The sequence below is a fragment of the Oreochromis niloticus genome, linkage group LG3 (genome assembly GCF_001858045.2).
Source record: "Oreochromis niloticus isolate F11D_XX linkage group LG3, O_niloticus_UMD_NMBU, whole genome shotgun sequence".
Taxonomy (NCBI): Eukaryota; Metazoa; Chordata; class Actinopteri; order Cichliformes; family Cichlidae; genus Oreochromis; species Oreochromis niloticus.
In genome coordinates this window covers 29368739-29395368 of record NC_031967.2, presented here as the reverse complement: position 1 = coordinate 29395368, position 26630 = coordinate 29368739, and the positions used below count along the sequence as shown (strand labels likewise).

General features: G+C 40.8%; 3 protein-coding genes across 6 annotated transcripts in view; 1 reads left to right on the top strand and 2 right to left on the bottom strand.

Annotated features, from left to right (window-relative positions):
* The window catches only part of LOC112846225 (solute carrier family 12 member 4), a 94173-nt gene that overhangs the window by 44507 nt on the left and 23036 nt on the right, over positions 1 to 26630 (top strand). The window lies entirely within an intron of this gene.
* LOC112846224 (uncharacterized) lies at positions 2923 to 4472 on the bottom strand. Of its 2 annotated transcripts, none has more exons than XM_025905625.1 (3): positions 3762 to 4472; positions 3349 to 3631; positions 2923 to 3258 (listed from the first exon to the last, which is right to left on the bottom strand). In XM_025905625.1, exons 1-3 carry the CDS (start codon positions 4247 to 4249, stop codon positions 3082 to 3084), a joined length of 948 nt encoding a protein of 315 aa, XP_025761410.1. In that variant the 5' UTR covers positions 4250 to 4472; the 3' UTR covers positions 2923 to 3081. The 2 variants fall into 2 exon arrangements, with proteins under 2 accessions (XP_025761410.1, XP_025761411.1); XM_025905626.1 differs by having other exon boundaries at positions 3831 to 3950.
* On the bottom strand, positions 5517 to 26552 carry LOC109199706 (solute carrier family 12 member 4). 3 transcript variants are annotated; one of them, XM_019355025.2, is made up of 9 exons: positions 26417 to 26552; positions 25904 to 26052; positions 23862 to 24088; positions 23659 to 23777; positions 23344 to 23532; positions 22018 to 22182; positions 16462 to 16784; positions 14814 to 14906; positions 5517 to 6954 (listed from the first exon to the last, which is right to left on the bottom strand). In XM_019355025.2, the coding sequence occupies exons 2-7, from the start codon at positions 26015 to 26017 to the stop codon at positions 16762 to 16764; spliced, it is 837 nt and encodes a 278-aa protein (XP_019210570.1). In that variant the 5' UTR covers positions 26018 to 26052; positions 26417 to 26552; the 3' UTR covers positions 5517 to 6954; positions 14814 to 14906; positions 16462 to 16761. The 3 variants fall into 3 exon arrangements, with proteins under 3 accessions (XP_019210570.1, XP_025761412.1, XP_019210571.1); XM_025905627.1 differs by lacking the exon at positions 5517 to 6954 and adding an exon at positions 8222 to 8478; XM_019355026.2 differs by lacking the exons at positions 5517 to 6954; positions 14814 to 14906; positions 16462 to 16784 and adding an exon at positions 21636 to 21897.

The following is a 26630-nucleotide window of genomic DNA, read 5'->3' as shown; positions in this document are numbered from 1 at the left end:
GCCCAAAAGCCCATGCAACCTGTTGCTGTCACCTTTCTGCTCCTGTAAAAGAAACATACATACATCCACCCTTTTGTCACTGTCTGGGTGGAGGTGCAATCTTGCATACTGGTGTCAAGTCAGCCAAAGCTTTTGTCAGTCCCCACAGTCAGTCCCCATTTTTATTTGCTGACAGTAGAACCTCGTGACGCAATAAGTTTCTACTGCCAGCAATGACGTCATTTCGAAAAAGAAAAAAGAATTTAGACTGGATTACCTCGCTGAATCCTTTTTGACAGGGACTTGTTTTCTGATTGTCCCAAATAAGTGGCTTTCTCCCGAGCCCATTCTAATTTTTGGAGAAACTCACTTGCGATTGTTCAACATGTTGTGTAGCGCTTTCGATCCCGATCTTGCAGGCCTGGTTCAAAAAGAGGAAATTGCCAAACAAAAAAAATATCTCAGTGCACTGTTAAAAATCAAAAAATATGAAGGCCTCTTTTTAGAAATTGTCTAAGCATACTCTCAGAATGATAGATCAAAACAAAACTAATTGGCAGGTTAAAAGTGGTACCAAAGGAAAATGCAAAATCCCCAAAACTTTCATCTACCAGTCACACCTCACACAACAATATTCTATTAGATAACGAGTTTTGTTTTCCCCCCCCCATGTACCCAGATGTGTGTTATGATAAGACCTCCCCCACACATCAGAAACAAGAAACTCAATAATCTATTAGTCTCCACTCATCTGACCCCCCTGCAGCATTCTGTTCACCCCTGCAATAATTCAATCATCCTTCCCCAAAATAATACTAGTTCACTAGTCTATGTATCACTTCTTAAACCCACTAAGTGAACCGGACAAGATGATGGTAACAGCAATGCATGCTTAAAATACTGTTTGGTCTCCATGAGCTTCATTGCATGTGTGTTTGTGTTAGTAGGATTAATGCATTTTTCTGTTTGTGTAATTTTGTGTACCTCTCCTCTTTGCGGTGCTCCAGACACTTTTCAATTCTCCACGCAAGGCAGTCGTTTTCCTTCCCAGTTTCCTAAACCCAAATGTCATTCCCCACACTAAAACAGCCATGTTCTCCCCTGCTCCTTCCACTGTGGTCTCATCTCATCTCTCCCCCCTTGCAGCAGTCCAGTGAGAGTCAGTTGTCTTTCAGCTTTGTCCTGTTCTCCACTGTCTCATTTTGCCATTTTGCTCCAAAAGTGGCAAATGTCCAACTCAGACAGTCTTTTCAAAGGTCCATTTACACACAGTGAAGTTGCAGCTCGTTGGAAATGCACATCCATCCATCCAGTCATGATGATGCCATTTTTTTTCCTTGCTGTCGCTGTCTTGCACAGCTGCTGCTGCTAGAACTTTTCTTCACTGCTCATGATACTACTGTGAGCTCTTGATATCCATCTCGTTGTTCTGGAACTGCATTTCTAGTTTTCAGGGAGAGATTCTTGGAGCTTGTGTTCTCAGGGTGACAAACACATGGAAGTTAAGATGTAAAACAATTCAGCCAAAACTTGGCTTGAGTGTTTCTAATGATGTTAACCTATAATTTTCTTCCGACTGCTGCACGTGGAAAATTGATCAGGGTCTGTTCCTCACCTGCAAGTGACACACTGAGACATTTTGATCATTCTTATCACTGCTTAAAACAACACATCTCCTCTCTCTTGATTCTGAACTCCCCTTTCTTAAAAACCCAGAAAGATTGTAGTTGTTCTACACTGAAAATCACCAAACCCTCTTCCTATTTTTGCTTATTTTCCTTTTTTGCTTATTTTCATCAACAAGTCTGCGAAATTCTTGTGTGTCCACCCTAGGGGAGCTGGTGGCCTGCAGTACCACCGTCTCCCGCTAGTTGGAAACAACTTTTACGCTCATTTCTACACTCCTCTCTTTTTTTTTTTTTTTTTGTTCCCCATTTTTCAGCTGTCACACACAACAACTTTTCCCACACAACCAGTCTCTTTCATCTCACAACATACTTTTACTCACAGTTCTTAACATACAGTCACACATTGAGTTGTGTCCCTGGCCGCCTGGTGGAACGTCTGCCGCAGTCGCCCCTCGAGCCGCTAATCCGGCTCCGCTGACTGCCCCTGGAATCTAGATTCTCTTCCTACTACACGAGGCGTCCCCCGTGAGGTTCCTTGCCTTCTACGGACCAAGGAACGAACACCGCCACCCCCAGTCTCCTTTGAAGAAGTTAGGATCTTTTAGAAGACGCTAGGGATGTCACTCCGTGATTCTACACGAAGACTCTCCATGATTCTACACGAAGACTCCCTCGGAGCTCTTGCCCTGGAAGGTCGTAACACACCTTCTTGGGCTCCCCGAAGGCTGCAACACGCTCACCTCCTCGGCCAGACACAAAACTCTAGTGACTTGTTACAAGTTAGCTATCACTCACCCATCTGCAGGAGTCCCCTCAAAGTCGATGTCTCGGTGGTTGCTGAAACACGCGGCTCCGTGACTCCTCCGTTTCCTTTGCTTCAACAGCTGGTAGGACAAAGGTACCTTTTCCCTCAGGGGTGATCAGCCCGTCCACGGAACTGTTGTTCAGCGACCACACGGACCACCCTGCTCGCAGCGCCATTCTGTTGTGGAAGTTTTCCACTTAAATAAAGCCTGCAGGTGAGCGGTAGCTAACATTCTTTAATCAAAACACACAGAACAGAAAACCAAGCTTGTGGAGAGCCTGCATGACCACGGGGGAGGTCAGCAGAGTCTCACTGAGCCTAGCATGGCTCTCAGTTAAATACCTTCCACAGGAACAAAAGGCAGTACCCAGCTGTTTCACACCTTAAGGTTCACACTCCCTTGCTACCTCCCAGAGTCCTCGAAGAGACAAAAGACTCTTCCTGTGGAGTGGTCTGCTTCCCCCCCCCCACTTCCTTCTTACAGTATGGGTGTGAGACATGTTAAAATCCAGTGGCACCAAGGCATTATACAATAAAATAATGTGATTAGTACATAAGTAAAAGAAATTCCATTACACAGGCCTGCTCCAGTTCATTTAAAAAAAAACAACTATCAGGTGTTCAGTGTTGTATGACCCTAGAACTGGTGTACAGCCTACCACACCATCTTCAGATATAGCTGCACACATTGAGATGTTTCCCCCCACGTTGTCCAGGGACTTGGATGGTAGCCCTTTGTCCAATAAGGTTACGTCCTCTGCATGTAGTTTTTGCCAGATTGAAACCGGCCTCATCAACAAAAATATACGTGTGATGATTCACAGCAGCGTCCAGCTCCATCACCCTCTACAATGATAATTTAGGTAGTTTTTTTTTTTTAACTACTAATAGTTGTCAGTACTGTTACAGTAATTGCATGCTAGTTTAGTATTGTACCTGAATATATTCTGAACGCAGTTGTTTCACCCGGACATTGTTCCTCTCAAAAGGAACCAAGTAAATTTGTTTCATGGAAACCTGGTGCTTCTTCAAAAGCCGGGACATCGTTGGAAGGCTAATTGATGGCACATTGGCAAAGGTGTCATTGCTGTTCTCAATAGCCTGTTTGATTTCAGACAGCCGTATGTCATTCCTTGCCCTGACCATTTCCTCCACAGCCAACTCCTGCTGGTCAGTCAAAACACGTGGGCGACCACCACCAGGTTGTCTCCTGTTAATTCTGAGGATAATCATATACTGTCAATATTGAAGTATTACAAATTACATTACTGTAAACTGACAATTACATGTTGTTCATCTATACAATAGAGTACTATATTTTAGAAGTGAAGTTGCTATAGCAGACATACCGGTTTTCTTGGTGAAAAGTTCTGATGATAGAGCTGACAGTTGACCTTTGTAAATTAGGCTGTACCAACCTGGCAGCCTCAGCCATGGTAAAGCCTCTGTTAACCATATGGTCAACAATGATGGCCCGGACTTCATTAGAGATGATGGTGCGTTGTCTTCTGCCTACACTTCTCTGAAGACCACCTCTCTGTCGAGGAGGAGCACCACCTCTTTCTCTTTGTCTGTGCCCACCTCTCTGTCGAGGAGCACCACCACCACCTCTCCGATGAAGGTTTCCTCTCCCTACGAGTCTATCCTGCTCCATATTTGAACAGTGCAAAGTCTCAAACACAGTTCTACTTATATGGTAACTAATTGTGATCATCAGGGGGAAACAATTAGCAATTAGTATTTCTGGATTGAAAGCTCTTGCAGCAATGTGTAACTTACAAATGACCAGACAACAATCAGTCAAGTTGGAAATCCATGGACATAATGAATGATTCATTGATTAAACATTAAGATCAGCTGAATGAAGTGACAGACAAATGTATTAAACTGACCAATAAGAGATGCACATCCAAAATTTTATAGTGATAACATTATGAAAGGCAGTAACTGTGAACGAAACATTTATTTAGATGAAACACTTATTTTGTGTAGTGTCAAGGATATTTTGTCATTATGTGTATTGTACTAACACAATTGAAAATATGCTGAAATGTTTGAAAAAGGCGCACTTTTGATGATCTGTTGTGATATAAGTAATAAGAGTTTTGGAAATGTACCAATTGCTTGTGAAAACTGCGCCAAACCAATAGAAAAAAACTGTAACAGATTAAAGTTTTCCATCACATTTTAAGTCAATATTGTCATTTCAGAATAAACTTTGTCAAACTTAATTCAAACCTAAATAAAGAGGAGGATTCCCACCCTTGGTCTCAGACTCTCGGGGCTCCACTGCATGTCAGAAAAGATGTTATACCTTTTCCTTTCAGCACACTGATCTGACAAGTTCAGCTGATGTTTCATCAGAAAGAGTCTTCCTACAATAAAAACCTCCAGGAAGTATCAGATCAGTATTTAAAATCAGCTTAACATCATGGAAGCAGTAAAGCAGAGGGAATGAGAATGAATGGCACGTGACAAGAGAGGAGATGCTTCATCTGTAAACTATTACAGCCAACAAGGCAGCTTAACACAGCACTGCTTTTCAAATGAAGTGAAAGGCTTTCCAAGAAGGTCAAGGTTCATTCATTACTGAATCATTAAATACTACACATTAATCAGAATCAAAATACTTTATTAATCCCTAAGAAAATTTGTCATGTAGCCACTTTAAAGTTACTTACACTGGAAACAACATCAGCAAGCAGAGATATAAGACTGTGTGTAACTGTAAAATAAAATTACTGATTTATGTGCAATAAAATATAATATAGGGGTGGCTGTAGCTCAGGTGGCAGAGCAGGTCAGCCAATAATCAGAAGGTCGGTGGTTCGATCCCAGGCTGCATACCAAATATCCTCGGGCAAGATACTAACCCCACGTTTGCCTACTGGTGGTGGTCAGAGGGCCCGGTGGCGCCAGTGTCCGGCAGCCTCGCCTCTGTCAGTGCGCCCCAGGGCAGCTGTGGCTACAATGTAGCTTGCCATTGCCAGTGTGTGAATGACTGAATGTAGTGTAAAGCGCTTTGGGGTCCTTAGGGACTGAGTAAAGCGCTATACAAATGCAGGTCATTTACCATTTAAAATAATATAAATCACACACCAAAGTACACACAGGACGTTTTATTAGTAAATTACAATGCAGACACATGCGCTGCCAAGGACATTTCAAAAATAATGCAGACATTTCATCATGTTTCATTTAAACAAGTTAAGAATCAAGCAGTGAATTGAGAAAACATTTGTTCTGTTTATAACAATTACAAAATGTATGATTGAACACCGATGATGCACTTTACTGCACATAGAAAATGATCCTAGCTGTAGAAAAACACATCCTTTTAATTTGACAAACACTTGATGCTATAAATGTGTTTGCAGTGACTGACTCGCCTGAGTTTGTTCCGGAAGCCACAGGTTAAAAGGTTAAATGAGGTTTATCGTCTCACACAGCATGCTCTTTGGAAACGGTTTCAGCGCAGCAGTTTGAGAAAATGTTTACGTGTTGCTTCCCTTTGCCTTGATGGAGTCGCAGCACAGATGATGACAGGAAAGTGTTGCTGTGGGTGAAGACTCAGAGCAAGGGTTTCCCTGTGTGCAGCGTGTAGAGGTCTGTCTGTTGTGGATGTTAAAGGCTAAAGCCTCACCGGCTCTTTAATCAGGCTGCCATATTGGAAGCATTGTTTCTACTTCTTCTGCTTTGAGGGATTAATAAAAGCAATACACACACGCACACGCTCGCTCGCTTTATTATTAATGAAAAACAGAAAAAAGAAAAACCTTCCATCATTCTGATGGATTTCCACTTTGCCTCTTAGTTATCTTTAAGCAGGTTTCACCCGAAGAGCATTTAACCAGCTCCACCAAGCAAACATGGCTCATTAGCATTATATAAACAAACACTACGATTCATATATCTTACATTTTCTTAAATCAGCAGGAATAATAGTGTTTGTTTGTTTGAAACAATGACTTCGCCTAAACTTGACCTTTAAATCAAGCTGAGCTTGATGTGTCCTGTGTTGAGTGGTTGAGTTTAGATTGACTAAGGCTTTGTGATGCCATGAAAAGAACTAAAGAGGGCATCTTTTTAGCTTTAGACCATGAAACCGTTTCTGATGTTTGGTGGCGTGCGTTTCACTTGATTGAACCCTGCATTATGTTTAAACATCTCTAATTTTCCCCTCTGATCCTGCAGGGCATCATCCTGGGCTACACCCTGCTCCCCATACGGGTCTTCCTGGCGTGGATCTTGTTAATCTCTGCTTGGATCGTCGCTGTGCTGCGATTGGCCGGCCTGTCTCAGGAGGAACGCTCCAAACCCTTATCAGGCTGGCGGCGCTGGCTGTTCCACCCGATCCTGTGGCTGCTGGGCCGTGCAGTGTTCTTCTGCGTGGGCTTCCACTGGGTTAAGGTGAAAGGTCGTAAGGCGGACGTGAAGGATGCGCAGATCCTGGTAGTGGCGCCCCACAGCAGCTTCTTGGACATGGTGATCATGTTTCCAGCCGGGGTGCCGGCAGTTGTGTCGCGGTCGGAGAACATAAACCTGCCGGTCATAGGAGGTGAAGAGAGAGAGAGAGAGAGGGGGAATTTGTTTACTTTGCCATTGTTTATACACCTGGAAGCACCTGTTGGATCGCTAAAGAGTTTTTTTTTCCTTTTTAAAGTATCCTGATGGGAGCTGTTGGTGTTTCTTTGTTTTGCTGACTGAGACAGTTCACATTTTACAGGCTGAGCTATCACTTTAGTCATTTATATCACACCTTAGGCCAGTGGTTCCCAAACTTGTTTTGCTGGGCCCCCCTTTGTTTTACAAGAAAAATGTTCACGCCCCCCTCTCTCTCGCGCGCGCGCGCACACACGAACACACACACACACACACACACACACACACACACACACACTTTGCTCCACTGCAGTTTATTTCACACCTCAAACATTTAGTAAACAATTAAGCAAATACATGTAATCTGCAATAAATTACAGGTAGTAATAAAATACACTACTAACTCTTTTACGCTACGTCCGCACCTACACGGGTATTTTTGAAAACGCAGCTGTTTCTGTGCATTTGGGCTTTTCGTCCAAACGTAAACAGCCACGTTATTGTTTACATGAGATGAATTGCTTTTCATGTTTAAAGAATTCAATCCACCAGAGGCCTCAACACAAAACTCTGGTGTACTGTGAAGTGCAGAGAGACACCTCCTGCTCATAGGCTTAATCATCACAGTAGAATCTCTTTAGTCAAGAGACTAGAAGCATTAACTGTTTATTTTATATGTAAAAATCTGTGATTCAACCCCAACATGAATTCGATCTTAAAGGCTGTAAAAAATTATGCATCTACAGGTTTCAGCTGGCGAACCAGTGCAGCCATAAAAGGTGAATATTTCAGTCAAAGTGCAAGTGGTCAGACCCGGTAATGTAATTGAAGCAGTGCTTAAAAGGATGACCTTAAAGGGAGATCAGCTGGATTTAAATCCAGTATAGCTTGTTTTATTCTCTCTTTCTTTCCTTCTTTCTTGGAAGATCATTTCAGCAAACTTAAAGCTACTTAAGAAGAAATGAGGGAGACGTTCTGGGTTTTTGTGCGTACCATCTCCACTACTTCCACCTCAGCATCGATGCGTAGCTGATAGGTGAAGGTTAACAAATCCTTCTGCATCTGTATGGAATTATCCTCCATCTGGGCCACTGTGAAGATTCGCATTGAACACTTGCGCCACACCTGGGCAGAGACAGAGCAGAGGGTTCAGCGGAAACTTTAAAGGCTTTGTTAGAGTTTAAGATCAACACTTTGTTTTCTTGCCTTGTGTTGTCATAGGAGTCTGGAGCAGATTCTATCCGGACCTGCTGCCTTCCTTTCCTTTGTCCTCTTGGGCTGTCGATGTGGGGCTGGGCTGGGCTGGGCCGGGGTGAGGGATCCCCCCCGCCCCCCACCAGGTGGGATGGTGGGGGCAGAAATGAAAATCCATGTGAGAGATTATCTAAAGTTTGTTTGGAGTGGGGTGGGGTGAGGGATGGGGCTGACTCTGGTCTTGGTCTCTTTTTAAAGAGATGCATAGTCCTGTAAGAGATCAGGATGTTTGCTCAGCCGTGACACTGATGAGTGACGAGCAGCAGTTTAATGGAAAGGCAGATTATATGGTAATAACAAAATTTTAAGAAATTAGTCAAAATGAAAGGTTGTAACTTAAGCCTGTAAGCACACAAAATGTATTTCTTAACCTGTTTTTGGTACTTTTTTGATTTATTTGCAACATATTGTTCCGGAAAAAAAAAAAAAAAAAAAAAAAAAAAAAAAAAATCTTGCTTCCCTTATAATTCTGTCCAAAAGCTGTGACCACAAAAAGAAAAAAATAAAGAAAGAAGAAAAAACTGAACGTGAGTCGATCGCATTCCCGCTGCTACTGCTGGGCGATATGGAAAAAATATTTATCATGATATGAATTATTTTATATCACGATATACCACCTGACCTGTGGTCATCTGGAAAGTACGCAGTTTATAAACAGCGAGTGGAGAGGGTGCAGTCTTTGTTTTGAGTTACCGTAAAGCATGTCGCAAATCCGGGCGCACGTATAGCAGCACCAGGTCGCAAAACCACAAGACAGTTTCTTTGCGAAAAATATTTTTTTATACTTTTAACTTTATGCAAGAGAAAATGGAGCATATATAGTGAGAAGACAACACTAATATATTTGCCACAGGCTATTTAACCCTTTAAGATCTACCATAGAACCAAGTCCGCCAGAGCTTATCTTTACATTTTACATGCTGTAGTGCCATTTGTGGGAGCATTTCAAGTTTCCATACATCAATACAAGTGTTATAGCCCAAATTTTAATAATATGTATGCATTAAGTCCATAGTAACTACATAAATTGCAAAAAAGTGCAATAAACTAGAAAAAAATTGAAAATCGTTTTTGTTTTGTTTGCAGCATGTGCATCAAAATAAACTATTTCCAACAGTGTAATTTGACTTCTAAGCATCCCAGAAACGATACAGAAAAGCATAAAGTCAAACATGACTTTTAAAAACACCAACATAGGCTTTGAAGGTAAAAAACTACATTTTCTGCGAAAATGACGTCACTTCCGGTTTCGGACAGGTAATGGCGGACATGCGATAGTTCGCGCTGACTTAGATTCCAAAGTAGGAAGTGTTATGAACAGCTGATCGGATCGGCAAAGCGCGTTTCTGGAATATTATGTTTTTGTTGCTGCAAGTCTGGAATATTTTGTTTTTGTTGCTGGAAGTGCTTTTTATGCAATTTTTGCAAAGCTATATGTGGAAGGAAACTGTGACCTAGGGCAGGCTAATGGAATAAGATGTAAGTACAACTCCTCCGGTTTCATATGCAAAAAAAAAAATTATTGCGCTACCTTACGTGGTTCCAGTTCTACAGGGATTTAAAAATAGTTAGGCAAAACGGAGTGTGCCTGCTCCGACCGGTTGTAAAGGGTTAATGATATATTTTATGTAATAATTTATAAAATTAGGGTTAGAAACGATAGAAGACAAATGGCACGATAGACACTTTTCTATCGTCCACACGATATATATCGTCATATCGCCCAGCACTACCCGCTGCAATAGCGCCGCCAACGACATGCTGCAACTCGTTCCATAACAGCATCCTCTGCTGCAATGTACATACGAGTCTAGTTTGACAGGAGGCGAAGACCAGAAATGTAATTTTTCCTCCCACTACCAGGCAGGGTTTGTGAGCTATTTTAGCCCAGATGGCTGCAGTTAAAAGGTTACATCTATCTGCAGCTGTTCAGCAAGCACAGCGAAAGAGTCACAGAGCAGACATCAGTGAGCAGATGTGATTTTAGGCCAAATACAGCACAGAAGGAAAAGGAGGAGCTGGAGTGGATGTAGGCTGCCGAGCCCACCACCAATAACTTTTTAAATAGTCCTGCTAAAAGGAAGATGAACACACTGGAGCAATCACTTTGAGCACTTTCTACTATATGCATTGTTCACCTAGTCAAAGAGATTCATATAAGCCCTTTTTGGGTTCAGTAGCTCCCCCATGGATAAGTAAACATGCAGACTGTGGGAGCAGAGGATCGAAACACTGCCCTTCCAGCGACTATGGCTTTCTCTGGCTCTACCTCCTGACCTCCAAGTATCCAAGAAAGTTTCTTTGTCAGAGCGATGAAACTAAACTGCTCTGCAGACACAGAGTACAGGCTGACCAGAGGTCCTTACACAGAGGAGGACAGTAAAGTTACATAATAAAACAACAAAACAGAATGAAGACAATCGTAGTGATAATCTTAATACTGAAGGAGAGTTAATCCTAGACTGAGAGAGCCAAATCAGCATTATTAATGTCATGTGGGAGTCTTTGATATAGTCACTGACTGATGAGTACTTGTGAGGCCTTATAAAAGGAAACTGTTTGTGGTGCCAGGCACCAGCTGTATTGTGTGTTAGCGCTTCCCCAGCAGTAAATACTTTGTTTGCGTCATGTTTATCTGTCCAAAGATCCGTACGTATGCACACTAACCTACATCAGGCTGCGGCTACGTCTTCTAAACAAACTGTGGTGTTTGTCCAGGACACTGTTTACATACTGGGTCCTGTCAGCGTGTGCAAACGGGGGAAATGAAATACTGTTAAAGTCATACATGCTGTGAGAAAATGCGTCACTCAGACTGATGCTAAACAGTTTAATGCAAGCTTTTCTCTGACTCTCCCTCAGGATACTATTCGCTGGACATACAAAGGAAGCAACTGGTGAGTCTGTTCACTTCTCCAGCTCAGAATCTGTGTGTTTTATTGATGACATTATGAGGCAGCAGAATGAATCAGGTAGTAGCCTCATGGACTTTGAACTTATTTTTTTGACTTTGAACCTGCTCACGGACCTGAGAAATGCTGCTCATCAGTTTTAACTGTCACCAATACACAGAAAGTGTTAGCTTCATATCAGTGTTATAAATCCTGAATGGTTAGTTATACAGAGGGCTACTTAACAAATAATGAATTTAACAGACAGTTCAGACAGTTGAAACTGAGACTGAATGTAAGCACAGGTTTTTGCACAGGTCCCGTTTTTAACTGGTGTCAAGCCAGCCTCCAATTCCAGCATTGCAGTCAAGCCAGCCTCCACTTTGAATACACAGGGAACCTAAAACAAAGTATTAAGGGAAGGGATGTGGAAACCGGATTTCAAAATAAAAGTTCCCGAAGCATGATTTCAAAATAAAAACCAACTTACAGTAAATTAAGAGCACATTCACAAATATCAATTTCTCTTGTTTGCACACTCTAATGTTGGATACAAATGACATACCCTATTATTCTAGTAGCAACATGTCAATATTGAAATGCACAAGGAGATGGCTTTAAAGTAAAAGCCCTCTGAATGTTAATTTTTGAACTACTCATTCAATTAATTCAGAATGGAAAATTCACGTTTCCACAGACTAGTTGCAGTCTATATTGACAGTATACAACCACAGTGATACCATGTTAATAACAATCATTCTTATTTTGCCTGTCAAAATAATGGCCCTTTCAATTTGACCATATATCGGTGTGCGTTTTCAATGACATCAGAAAGCTCTAAAATGGAAAATTGCTGTTTCCACAGAATAATTACTGTCTATATTGACAGTATTCCATCCCACAGTGATACCATGTTAATCTCAAGTCATTCTGATTTTGCCTTTCAAAATAATAGCCCTTTCAAATTGCCCATATGGGAAATAATCTTTCAATGAATTCTGATTTCTCTAAAAAGACAAATTCTTGTTTCCACTGCATAATTTCACTCTAGATCAAGAGTATGCAACCCCACAATGATACCATGTCATTATCAAGTCAGTCTGATTTTGCGTTTCAAATGGCCCGTTGAAATTGCCCATTTAAGACCTACTTTTCAGTGATTTCAGAATGCTCTAAAAATGAAAATTTGTTTCCACAGGATAATTCCACTTTAGATCAACAGTATACAGCCCCACAGTGATACCATATCAAAATCAAGTAAGTCTGATTTTGCCTTCCAAATTAAAAGCCTTTTCAAATTGCCCAGAGACGACCTACTCTTTTAACGATTTCAAAATGCTCTTAAATTGAAATTTGCTGTTTCCACAGGATGAATCCATGTTAGATCAATAGTATCCAACCCCACAGTGATACCATATCAATATCAAGTCAGTCTGATTTTGCTTTCCAAAATAAAAGCCTTTCCAAATTGCCAATATCTGATTACTCTTGGAAGAATTTCAAAATTCTCTAAAAAGAAAAATTCTTGTTTCCACAGGATAATTTCACTCTGTATTGACAGTATACAGCCCCACACAGTATGTCATGTCATTATCAAGTCAGTCTGATTTTGCGTTTCAAATTAATGGCCCGTTGAAATTGCCCACTTAAGACCTACCTTTCAGTGATTTCAGAATGCTCTAAAAATGAAAATTTCTGTTTCCACAGGATAATTTCACTCTAGATCGACAGTGTGCAGTGTACACTATCACGGGGATACCAAGTCAATTTCAAGTCGCCTTGATTTTGCCTTTCAAAGTAATGTCCCGTTGAAATTGCCAATATATGACCCACTCTTTCACTGACTTCAGAATCCCTTAAACCCTTAAAAGCAAAGTTGCTGTTTACACAAGATCATTTCACTCTACATTGACAGTATACAACCCCACAGTTTTATCACGTCAATGTCTTGATTATAATTGTTTGTGAGGTACCTTTTATAATTAAACGCAGATGCTGTTAACAGGACAATTACTGTTTCCACTAAGTAATTGGAGTTCATGCAAACCATAACACAACTCTACAGTGGTAACATCTCAATCTCAAATCAATCTCATTTTGCATTTCAGAGTAAAAGCCCTTTGACTTTGTTTATAGGGGCTTCTCTTTCCATAACTTCAGAATGGCATTAAATGGAAAGTTCCAGCTTCCACCCATTAATTCCAGTTCCACTGTCTTTATGCTTCAGTGTTTCTCTAATCAGGAGTAGATGGTGATGACTTCTGTGAGATTATTATATTATCTTATGCAACGTTATACCCCTAATTAAAGATTGTGAAATTATTATGTAGTTTTAGTTTGCATTATTCTCCTGACTTAGAAGAAGGGGATAACTATTACATTTATTAAACTGATTTGTATTGCATTAGACTGCAGATTTATTGTGAATGAATGATATTGTTTTATGACCCATGATACTGCTGCGTTATAAGAAATACTGTTTTCAGAGAATCACTGCCTTATTTGTCCGATTAGAAAAGAACAGAGCATACTGCACAGGAAGCCAAGGTCATAACTTAGGCACCGTAAGAGAGAAACAATGTGAATGCTTAGTTTGGAGGGGGGCTGAAGCTATAAGAATGTGAGAAACACTCAGACACTTCGAGATCAGGCGGACACCCTCCTGACCTGTAATAATAAACTACAAAAAATTGAAAATCGTTTTTGATTGTTTTTTACATAAATTTCTAGTTAGAAAAATTTAAGAGGTGTATCCTTCAAAACTGTAAATACAAAAAAGTTGCACAAAATAGTTTCCAACCACGAGAAATTTATTTTGAGTGTCTTCATAGTTTTATTTTTGAGATGCACTAATTTTTATATACTACAGGAAAAATGAAAATAAATAGTATAATTTGAGTTCTAAGCATCCCAGAAACGATGCAGAAAAGCATAAAGTCAAACATGACTTTTAAAAACACCAACATAGGCTTATAAGGCCCTTTCGCGAAAATGACGTCACTTCCGGTTTCTGGCAGGTAATGGCGGACATGCGATAGTTCGCGCTGACGTATATGCCAACGTAGGAAGTGTTATGAACATCGGCAAAGCGTGTTTCTGGAATATTATCTTTTTGTTGCTGCAAGTGCTTCTTATGTAATTTTTGCAAAGCTATATGTGGAAGGAAACCGTGACCTAGGGCAGGCTAATGGCATTAGATGTAAGTACAACTCCTCCGGTTTCATATGCAAAAAAACCATTATTGCGCTACCTTACGTGGTTCCAGTTCTACAGGGATTTAAAAATAGTTAGGGTAAAACGGAGTGTGCCTGCTCCGACCGGTTGTAAAGGGTTAATTATATATTTTATGTAATAATTTATAAAAATTGGGTTAAAAACGATAGAAGACAAATGGCATGATAGACACTTTTCTATCGCTCACACGATACATATCGTCATATCGCCCAGCGCTACCTGAAACCTTGTAGCAACGCCTGCCTCTGGCCTACCATTGTTGCTGCTACTGCTAGGGCTCTCCTGGTGAAAGTGGTGAACAAATGCTTGTTAAGACCCAGCTTGCATAAAGTTTCAAACACAACTCCTAATCAACCCTACGCAAACCTACAGGCATTTTTCACACCACACGAAACCCCGCTGTAAGCTTTCCACACCTACCTCTCTGTGCCGATCAGATTTAGACAGTCGCATCTGTCTCAGCATCTGAGACCTTTGCTCCATCATCAGCGTCCTCACAGGTATATGATGTCACTGTCGTGCAGAGAAGAGGTACATGGACATGCTCAGAAGAGGTGAGAAAACAGCTGTTGTAGAGATTAGTGGAAAACAGACTGGAATTTATATTTTATTGAGATCTCAGGTCCACATTTAACCTTATCCGGTCTTTAAGTGATGACGTGATGAATCCTACTTCCGGGCCTAAAGTAGTCTGCGTTTAATATGGCTTTTGTGTTGTTAACGTGTTTAATGTTTTGTATTTTCTTCTATTTAATCTCAAAAAGCTCCTAAAACAGTCAGTGATCACTGTTGACCTCCCTCGGCTTTTATTACTGCTAATCATTTAATTAAGCTCAGTTTTTAAAACCTTACGATGCAACTACAGCCCAGCCCGTGCAGCAGTATATGAATGACTAATGTGGATGGATTATCTCAGTTGTTCTCCTGGCTGAAGTTTGGTCCGTTTACGGCATCCTGCCATGCGATTACATTTGTTCCTGACCGCCGAGAATCTTCACGTTAACTTTTATCGAGCGGGAAAAAGTTAGCTTGTTTATATTATGCTCACATAGCTGCGTCGCTAGCGGTCACGTAGCACATCGTTATATACCAGCTGGCCAAACTTCAGTACCCCTACAAAAGTCACTGCTGTTTAGTTTTCTGTCTTCATTTATGTCAGAAGTGATAGCAGAGCTGTACGTTTGAATTTGTTTCCAAAACCCCCGCAGTCAGGACATGCTATATTGTATTTAGATGGAAGCTAGCGAGCTAACTTCCTGCTAACTTCTAACTCCGTTAAATATCATAAATTCCATTTTCATGGATGCCTGGATGTTAAACTCAATTGCTACACCTGGTAGAGCAGAACACTGATCATTTTATTAAAAATGAAAGACTTTAGAAAGTTTTTCAACTCTCAGTAATGCCTCAGTGATCGTTTGATATATGGACCTGCAGCGGAGTTTAAGCCCAGACACGGCTAGTGACGTCAGACCTAAAGACCGGATATTCACGCAGTGGTTCAGTTTATGCACTTTAAGAACTTCATCCAGTTCAGAATTAACATTACACGCAATTCTTTGAACTGCCGGAGGAAGTGCGAGTACCCGAAGGGATTTAAAGCAGGTTCCTTCTTTCTGTTTTCATGTTTAAAGAATTCAATCCACCAGAGGCCTCAACACAAAACTCTGGTGTACTCTGAAGTGCAGAGAGAGACACCTCCTGCTCATAGGCTTAATCATCACAGTAGAATCTCTTTAGTCAAGAGACTAGAAGTATTAACTGTTTATTTTATATGTAAAAATCTGTGATTCAACCCCAACATGAATTCGATCTTAAAGGCTGTAAAAAATTATGCATCTACATGTTTCAGCTGGCAAACCAGTGCAGCCATAAAAGGTGAATATTTCTACAATGTAAATCGTCATGAAGAAGAAAACCATTGAATGAGAAGGCGTGTCCAAACACACTCACTCTCTGATATATAAGAACACACACACGCACACACAAACTATGACTATTAGGAAATATTCTTTGGTACTGACACAAGATGAAACATGAGAGAAATATGTAAGATGTACAGGATCACCTGACAAAGCTGTTCTGTACAGTCCTGCAGCAGTCTGGAGCAGATTCTATCCGGACCTGCTGCCTTCCTTGCCTTCGTCCTTTTGGGCTGTCGACCACACCACACCACACCACACCCACACCACACCCACACCACACCCACACACACAAGGTGGGATGGTGGGGGGCAGAAATGAAAATTCATGTGAGAGATCATCTAAAGTTTGCTTGGACTGGGGTGGGGTGAGGGATGGGGCTGACTCTGTGCCCCCCCCCTCCAGCTATCAGAACTGTCAGCAGCAGGGCCCACGTAGGTTCCCAGTCATCTTTCCCGTGGCCAAACACCTGCCAGAAACACACAGATTTCAAATATACACACACAGACCCAGCAAATCACACTATGTTTAAGGAAATGGCAAGTACTGCAAATGGAAAAATAAAAAATCTGATAGAGAGTGGAAGGAGACAATAGCCTGAGCACTGAGAATCAAAGAAATAATCAAAAGCTTCAGTGAAAGCAGGAACTGCAGAAAATACAGCATCTCCAGGTAACTACAAATTACACTTAAACTACCTAAATAAATGGGTCACACTGTACATGAGAGAAAACATAAAACACCATCACTTTAAAGCATTTTAAAGCACCATGGCTTAATCAACAGGGTTCATGCGCCTTTTTCAGGGTCAAATTCAAGCACTTTTTAAGCACTTTCAGGGTCCCTTTTCAAGCTTTTCCAGCACATCCCCATCCCACCCCCCATCAAAAAAAAAAAAGAAAAAAAAAGTATGCATGTTTCAATTCGCATCACCTCAGTAAGACCATGTAAAAATTAAAACAAATCATCCTAGGTGAACAAACACTTTTGTTCCCCCTTTTTTAAGAAATAGAAAAACGCACCACACAAAAATACTGCAAAAGGAAACGGTCGCCTTATATACATATTGTATAAACTCAAAATGCACATTTCACTTAAAAATTGAGATGTGAAAATGTGAACAAATCAACTAGTTAGAGATATTCTTCTCCTGTTCAAAAAACCCAAAAAGAAATAAGTCTTCTCATCAGATATTGATGCTTTTGTGACAAAAAAAAAAAAAAAAAAAAAAAAAATAGGAGACAGATGTTTGTTTGTTGTTTTTTAAGTTAATTCCCAATAAAACTAACTGTTTTATTGCTAACTACATTGCTGTCTGTATTATTGCTGAAGTCATAAATGATCACCTTTAAAGTGTTTGTGCTAATAACATCATGTACAGTTAGACAGGCATGGAGAACAGCACTGACTGGGAGGCTTTGAACAGATCACATAGTTCAATTCAACATATAAGACTGTAAGAATGCACAAGCATCTACTTAAAATCTATTGAATTTATTTAATGTGGGCGATTGTGGCTCAAGAGTTGGGAGTTCGCCTTGTAATCGGAAGGTTGCCGGTTCGAGCCCCGGCTTGACAGTCTCGGTCGTTGTGTCCTTGGGCAAGACACTTCACCCGTTGCTTACTGGTGGTCAGAGGGCCCGGTGGCGCCAGTGTCCGGCAGCCTCGCCTCTGTCAGTGCGCCCCAGGGTGGCTGTGGCTACAATGTAGCTTGCCATCACCAGTGTGTGAATGTGTGCGTGAATGGATGAATGACTGGATGTGTAAAGTGCTTTGGGGTCCTTAGGGACTAGTAAAGCGCTATACAAGTACAGGCCATTTACCATTTATTGAATTTATCATCTGTGATGTTATGTACAATTCCAATGTATTTTGTTCATCTCCCTTAAATAAACAGGCAGCCTTAAAGTATGAAATATTCACATACAAATACACAAATGTGTCTACTGTCTCAGTGGCTGATAGTGCCCCACAGGCCTCAGTGTGAGCTTGAAGACATTTATAATGTTTAAGTAGTTTAATGTGCAGGTGCTGACGATAAACACATTTTGAATGAAACAAGTGGCTATTCTTTGTGACCATATGGATCAGTCCCTCATATCACCATTATTTCACCCAAAGGCACCAAGTTAATACTCAAAAAAAGCTGCAGTAATACACACAAATATAAACAGTACTTGGTGACACTTTGCTTTTAGCCTTTAACCCTCTGGTGTCCAGGGTATAATTGGCCGTTTTTGACTACTTTTGATTTGACCTCTATATTTCACCTTTAAAAACTGTTTATCTTGCCAATCTGTTATTTTCTCATTTTGACATATTGTATCAGCACAATTTATCCAAATTCAGACAAAATTTAAAATACAAGTAGAAAGTGATATTTTTGACTGTAAAAACCACAAGCATGTTTAACGAATCATTTTCATAACTTGAAATGCAAATAGAAATTGTACATTTTTAAAAAAAAATATGCACAAGTTTTGCAAACAACAAAGTCATATGGTACTATTTACCTAAAAACGCAGCCAAGGCTCAGACGTTTTTCATATTACCATTTAAAACTAGTTACAGAACAATCAGGTGTTCTGCCAAAAATAAGAAGGCACACAAATTATTTATGCAACTCCAAAAAATAGTTAGACAGCACAGGGGTAAATCCTGCAGGTCTGACAGCAGGTGTGTCACTCAGCGTTTACACTGCAATCTGCCTTTGGTGGCTTTTTTGCAGCAACTGTGACGTTCACTAGTAGAACTGACACACAAAACAAAACAACAACTACACTACACACTAACTTGAGACTCCAAACACGGTAAACGTCACAAATCTCTCAGTAACAAAACTCTCTCTCTTTCGCCGGTCACTCCTAAAACTTCCCAAACAACCAAATGCCACATGTTGCCATATCATTTTTTAATTGGTCGACATGGTAAATTTTTCCACCAATAGGGAAGGAGTGGTTTTTCTTTTTTCACTCATAAGCAAAGCGTGTTTGCTAGCGCTCTGCTTAGAAAACGCTGTTTTAACCATTTCCTCCCGAGTAAATGCCACTGTTTTATTAAACAAACAAAAAAGACAAACATTGGTTTTACGTGGCCTATCAATTTAAAATCTGGTATAGAGCAGGGCGATATGGCCAAAAATATTTATCACGATATATATTTGAAAATTTGCGATAATGATATAACTGACGATATAATTGATGCGAAACAAAATACAACTCCACAACTTTACTAGCGCAAAAAAACACCATCCATTTATTTTCACTTAAACAAGCAGCTGTTTTTTATGTGCATTAAAGCTATATAAAAACTTAACAGTGCAAATGCAAATTCCTTGCTAAAGGTTTAACCAAAAGGCATTTCCAGTAGAAATAGGCTGACATATCCTGAGCATAACCATGTATAATATCCACTGAAGTTAAAAAGAGGTGCTTTGCAACATTATACTGCAGTGCGCCAAATAAAAAAGTCAAATACATATTTTTCGGACCATAAGGTGCACGGGGTTATAAGACACATTAAGCGAAACAAAGCAGTCAGATAAATCAAACTTTATTCAACTCATTCTTCTTGCTTCCTCCACTTCTGTACAATTGATTCATTAATGCTGTATTCTATCACAGCTGCTCTATTCCCATATTGTTGCAGTATATTAATGACTAACCTCGTATTGTGGATGGATTATCTCAGTTGTTCTCCTGACTGAAGTTTGGTCCGTTTACAGCATCCTGCTATGCGATTGCACTTGTCTCTAACCATCAGGAAACTTCTCGTTAACTTTTATTGAGTGGAAAAGTGTTAGCGTTCATCCTCCAGCTTCACTGTTTGTTATGCTAACATAGCTGTGTCGCTAGCGATCACGTAGCACATCATTATAAACCAGCTAGCCCAACTTCAGTAACCTTACAAACGTCACTGCTGTGTAGCTTTCTGTCCTCGTTTGTGTTGGAAGTGATAGCAGAGCTGTACGTTTGAATTTTTTCAGAAATCTCTCAGTCAGAATATGCTATATCATGCTTAGGTAACTAGCGAAACTAGCGAGCTAACTTCCGCTAGCTTCCTGCTAACTTCTAACTCCGTTAAATGTAATAAATTCTGTTTTCATGGGTGCCTGGATCTTAAACTTCATAGTTACACCTGGTAAAGCAGCAACGCTGATCATTTTATGAAAGATGAAAGAATTTAGACCGTTTTTAACTCTTAGTGATGCTGCAGTGTTTGTTTGACTTTGGGACCTGAAAAGGAGGGAGTTTAGGACCCAGATTACTCCCAGGTTTACGAGCACCTTAGTCCGACAAATACGGCAATAACGACGGCCACTTGCATGTTCTACAAAAAACTGTGCTTTGTTGTGTATCTGACGGACAAACAACAAACCAGTTCCACATCACTGAAGTGGCACCATTTTTACAAACTAATTCTGGTTCATCCGTTTCACTCAACAATCGGCCATGTGCGTATGAAAACAAAGGCACTGCGCATGCGCATTTGACCCATATTCTATCGCGATATTTCATTTTCCTATCGTTGCCAAACATTATACCGGTATTACCGTGAACGGTATAATATGGCCCAGCCCTAATCTGGTATATAGTTTGAAGTCCGCACGTTCGACCCAAGTTGAAATGGAGACTCTGGGTCCGTCGACCCCAGAGCAGAAAGCCTTAAGTTGGCTAGTTATTTATCGGGCTAATGTTTAAAGGTTTCACTTGAGTAAATTAGCTAACATTACTTAGCAGTAATATGAGTTAATTTCACAGCATATTCCATAATAGCGCTGCCATGCTGCATCACACTCAGTGCATTTCAATTATTTCTCCAGCGAGTTTGATAGCCAGCAAAATAACAAACATAATTTAAAAAAAATAGCATGTGTAACGTACACGTACTGGAAAATTATTTACTAGGACTCACCTATCATGCGACTGGAGAGCGCAAACTCCGCCATTGTCGTTTTCAATCAAACACTCATTAAAACAGCAACCTACAGGTATGTTAGCGCACTCATCCCCGACTGTCCGAGGGAGGGGCGGGGTCACATATTGAAACAGACGCAAGGCAGCCCAGGCGGGAAATTTTGCTTTTACATTTTGCAACTCATTTTATTTTTCTATCTGATAAGAAAACTATTCAATCAGATAGTTATTTGTGGTGAATGAAATACAGCTACACTTTCAAGCACTTTTAAGCACCACATCTGAAATTCAAGCACTTTTTAAACCTTGAAAAGACAACATTAAAATTCAAGCATTTTCAAGGATTTCAAGCAAACCCTGTAAGTGATAACTCAACAGCTTTGTGCTTAAAATATCAACTTTAATGTTACACTGAATATACCACAGTTTTTTAATAAACACTCTCGTGAGTGTAATGTGTGATCAATATTTCAAATCAAAGAGAACCCATCTCCATATTTTTTATTTTTTTTATTCCCTTTTTTGAAGTGTTTTCAAGCTAAAAAGTGAAAATAAAGCCAACTGCACAGACACACAAACAGAAATCCAAGAATAGATGCCTGACAGGTTTGATCCTGAATCAGCAGCTGCACCGTGAGCAGGAATCAATATCCTACAGCGCTTTTCCTGTCAATGATCCGTTTTCATCACTGAACCAAGCCAACATTAGGTTTAAATTTCTTATATGCTTATATTTCTGAATTAACACTGAGTGGAGCCTAGTTAGTAATTTAGGGACGTCTGTACCTGTGACTGAGGGGAAGAAGATGCCCATGAGCACTGTGAAGGAGGTGGTGATATCGGCAAACACGTATGGATAGCGATCAGAGGCTGGGTGTGCAACTTTAGAGGTGTGGAGGGATCTTTTCTCCAAAACATCCCCTTTGTGTAGGTATGTACTCCACAGGTTCTCTGTATAGAGGGAGAAACAAACCCCCATGTAAGGTCAGTCATTGACATTGGCAGAATATAAACATTCACCTACAAATTCACACACAGGAGATTTAGAGGCCCTAATTAGTGTAACATTAGTAAGATGGTATAATGTCTGCCTCCGTCTCCTTCGATAAAATATCCTCCAACTGCTGCTTATCCAGGACTCAGTTGTAGGGGTGCCAGCCCTAGCCAAGAAGTCCAGACCTCCCTCTCCATAGCCACTCCTCAGCCAGGAGGCATCCTAGTGAGATGCCTGAACCACCTCAGCTGGATCCTTTCAATGAGGAGTAGTAGTGGCTCTACTCTGAGCCCCTTCAAATTCTCATTTCTGTGAGCTGTGAAGCCTTCTGCCTCTCGGCTCTACCTAGAAATTCTGTCCTGTCTGTGATATTATGTTCATTTTATTCATCTAAGATGTTTGGCGTGTTCACATATTGGGGGATAAATACTGGATTTCTTATCTTTCTCCTTAAAGCACCAACATAACTTCAGACCAGATTGCTTTTAAAGCATTCTGCTGCATCAGGCCAGCTGAGGTCCATTATTGTTATAGAACACAGTATGTCAGGATTTATTTCACTCCTGTTATTCCATCATTCAGCTGCTCAAGCTGAGTTAATAGCTACAAGGGAAAACATCAATGCTAAGTTCTTCCTGTTTTAATCAGGAAGAATCAAGAATGCATTTTGAGCCCAGAGGGAGAGATACTGGTTACTTAACCTTCTTACTGTCACTTAGCAAAAACAACATTAGCACAACAATTTAATGCCTGTTTAAATGTGACGGTTTAAAGTTTTAATCGATTATACTTTTTAAAATGCACACTCAGTGAATAAGAAGTAATTTCATACTGGTCAGCTATAAGTGAGGTTCTAGCTTTCAGCCAAGAAACAACACTAACAGTGCAATCCCAGACTTTCCTGGAACTTCCATGGAGACCACAGACTAAAAAGAAGATGGACACAGCCAGACTTGGCCAACGACCACCCTCATCAGATGTAAAAAACAAACAAAGAGGCAACGGTAAAACACTCAGCTTGGCTTCGTAACAGGTGGGTGATATCACATTGGCCGTGTTCATATTTTATATGATCTCTCATTCAGAGAATCACTGCACTCCTCATGCATGCACTCTACCTGATATGGCCCCACTAGTCAGTCCGGGGATCCCTTTAATCTCAGAGAAGTTGTTTGAAGTGAAGTATTCGTCACAGGTGGCGTTGAGCTGTGAGTTATGGCAAAATAACTTCCAAAGATGTGTGGTCTTCTCCACCATCACCTCTGGGACATGGCTGGGGTCAAAGGTGGGGCCCACTGTGCTGTTTTCTATCAGAGAGAGAAAAAACAAAACAAAAACAAAAACCAGCATTTCAGAAAAACACACTGGTGTAACTCAGAGAGACACTCTTACTCCTCATGACTTGTAACAGAAAGAAGGAAATCTGAACCCACCGTTAATCGTGAAGTTGCTGTCTAATTTCTCAGCTGCAACTTTAACCAGGACAGTTTTACTACAGTGGTTGTCAGCAACATCATGGGCGTTGATAGTTCTGTTTCCCAGCATGCATACGCTGTGGATGAAAGCCCAGTCAGTCAAAAATGTGACGCATAAAGGATCGGTCAGCTCTGTGTTTTTCCAAATAATCAGGACTCACGGAAAATCCGGCACGCTGAAGGCAGAAACCAGCGCTCCGACATAGATGGATAAAATGGAGATGATGATGCAGGCCAAGAAGACGGAGGCCAGTTTGTTCACGTACTTGACCCCCACGAAAACCAGCAAGGCCATGAAGAGGAGAAAGATGGAGCCGTATATTCTCATGTTGTTCAACATGGCTGCTCCTTCACCTTCAAAGATAGCTGCTCCGGGTGCAATGTACACCTGTCAGAGGGAGAGGGAAGAGAGTAAGAAGCAGGCCTCACTTATCTGAAGGTTCAGTAATATAAGTGCGTTTAGTGCAAATCAGCCAATCAGATGATATATATTAATAATATCAATGTCTGTCAATAAAACTGGTCAGCCTCCTTTTGTGTCCCTAACTCAGGTCACATGTTTATTTAAAATAACCGACTTTAAGGGTTTTGTGAGGTCCACATGTAGTGAAGGCAATGAGTCATTCCTTCCTGGTATCGGTATAGAGTCACTCAACAATCACAACGTAAGTCTTTCGGGGTTCGTACGCTTTTCTCAGGGTCAAATTCAAGCACTTTCAAGGTCCCTTTTTAAGCTTTTCCAGCACACCCCCCCCCCCAAAAATGCATCAATTTGCATCACCTAGGTACAATTTATGTAAATTCAGACAAAATTTAAAATATAAGTAGAAAGTGATATTTTTGACTGTAAAAACCACAAGCATGTTTAACGAATCATTTTCATAACTTGAAATGCAAATAGAAATTGGACATTTAAAAAAAAAAATATGCACCAGTTTTGCAAACAACAAAGTTACATGGTACTATTTACCTAAAAATGCAGCCAAGGCTCAGACGTTTTTTATATAACCATTCAAAACTATTTACAGAACAATCAGGTGTGCTGCATCAAATAAGAAGGCACACAAATTATTTTTTGGAGTTGCATAAATAGTTTGTGTCCACTATAACACAGATGAGAACAGCACAGGGATAAACCTGCAGGTCTGACAGCAGGTGTGTCACTCAGCGTTTACACTGCAATCTGCCTTTGGTGGCTTTTTTGCAGCAACTGTGACGTTCACTAGTAGAACTGACACACAAAACAAAACGACTACACTACACACTAACTACACAAGACAACACACTAACTTGAGACTCCAAACATGATAAACATCACAAATCTCTCACGTATCAAAACTCTCTCTCTCTTTTTCGCTCACTCGCTCTCTCCCTCTTCCCTACAACCAAATACCACATGTTGCCATATCATTTTTTTGATTGGTCGACATGGTACATTTTTCCACCAATAGGGAAGGAGTGTTTTTTCTTTTTTTCACTCACAAGCAAAGCGTGTTTGCTAGCGCTCTCCATAAAAAACGCCGTTTTTACCGTTTCTTCCCGGAGTAAACGCCACTGTTTTATTCAGAACCCCCCCCCCTCAAAAAAACATCGGTTTTACGTGACCTATCAACACAATTTAAAAACTGGTATATAGCTTGAAGTCCACACGTTCGACCCAAGTTGAAATGGAGACTCTGGGTCCGTCGACCCCAGAGGGTTAATCAGAAAGCCTTAAGTTAGCTAGTTATGTATCAGGCTAATGTTTAAAGCTTTCACTTGAGTAAATTAACTCATATTACTGCTAAGTAATGTTAGCTAAGTTCACAGCATATTCCGTAATAGCGCTGCCATACTGCATCACACTCAGCGCACTCATCCCCGACTGTCCGAGGGAGGGGCGGGGTCACATATTGAAACAGACGCAAGGCAGCCCAGGCGGGGAAATTTTGCTTTTGCGTCTCATTTTATTTCTCTATCTGATAAGAAAACAATTCAATCAGATAGCTATTTATTGTGAATGAAATACAGTTACATTTTCAAGCACTTTTAAGCACCACATCTGAAATTCAAGCACTTTTCAAACCTTGAAAAGATGACATTAGAATTCAAGCATTTTCAAGGATTTCAAGCACCCGTACGAACCCTGGTCTTTACACCCAGAGAAAAGTCTGGAGAACACAATGCTAACTGGAACAACAACAAAGCAAACAAAGCAACTCACCAGAAGGATCTCGACAGCTCCCAGGATGTACATGGCTCCAGCGAAGGTTGTGCCCAAGTAGAAGCACAGGCCTACCGCCCCCCCAAACTCTGGACCCAAGGAGCGGCTGATCATGAAATAGGAACCTCCCGCTGGAAGCGGGGGAGAAGCTGGAGGAGGAAGTTGTATGTAAGGGTTGGAGGAAGTGGAAATAAAGTGGGAGAAAGAGGGATGGAAATAAAGTTGGATGAAGACAGACACAGATTGGAGGGGGAAAAGAAGGGTGGACAAAGAAAGAGAGAAAGAGAGAAAGAGAGGAGGGGGTGGATGGTTAGTAACATTATGATGTTGGGAGGCAAAAGGGGAGAAAAGAGGAGTGCTTGTAGCATCGCTAACTAGCTAGCAACAAGCCTCCAACACAGTGCGTATGCTAGCGGCTAATCTAGCTAACGAATTAACAACAGAGTGATTTTAGAACTATAAAATGATAAGCTGTGTTTCTTTTTTTTATAACAGTGACATGGTTGTATTTACCTTAATTAAACGAGTCGTCAGTCGCGGTAAACAACCAAAAAACTCGAGCCGCCAGGCTACGTAAAAAGTGTAGGGGGCGTGTTTGCGGTCACGTCCAGCGGGTGTGTGGGCGGGAGCGTTACACAGTCGCTCCACCTCAAGTCACTACTGCGCAGACTCTGGCTCCAAATTTGCAAGATGGAGGCCTCCACAAGCGGGGTATTTTGGCTTCATT

Excerpts from the sequence above, each read along its gene's own strand:
- LOC112846224 (XM_025905625.1), bottom strand. The coding sequence starts at position 4,249 with ATGAATCATTCATTATGTCCATGGATTTCCAACTTGACTGATTGTTGT. Across the intron at positions 3,632-3,761 it reads ACTTTTCACCAAGAAAACCG|AATTAACAGGAGACAACCTG; the intron begins GTATGTCTGCTA and ends GATTATCCTCAG. Across the intron at positions 3,259-3,348 it reads TGCGTTCAGAATATATTCAG|AGGGTGATGGAGCTGGACGC; the intron begins GTACAATACTAA and ends TTATCATTGTAG.
- LOC109199706 (XM_019355025.2), bottom strand. The coding sequence starts at position 26,017 with ATGATCAGCCGCTCCTTGGGTCCAGAGTTTGGGGGGGCGGTAGGCCTG. Across the intron at positions 22,183-23,343 it reads GACTAGTGGGGCCATATCAG|AGAACCTGTGGAGTACATAC; the intron begins GTAGAGTGCATG and ends CCCTCTATACAG. Across the intron at positions 16,785-22,017 it reads CTTCTTCCCCTCAGTCACAG|GTGTTTGGCCACGGGAAAGA; the intron begins GTACAGACGTCC and ends TGTTTCTGGCAG.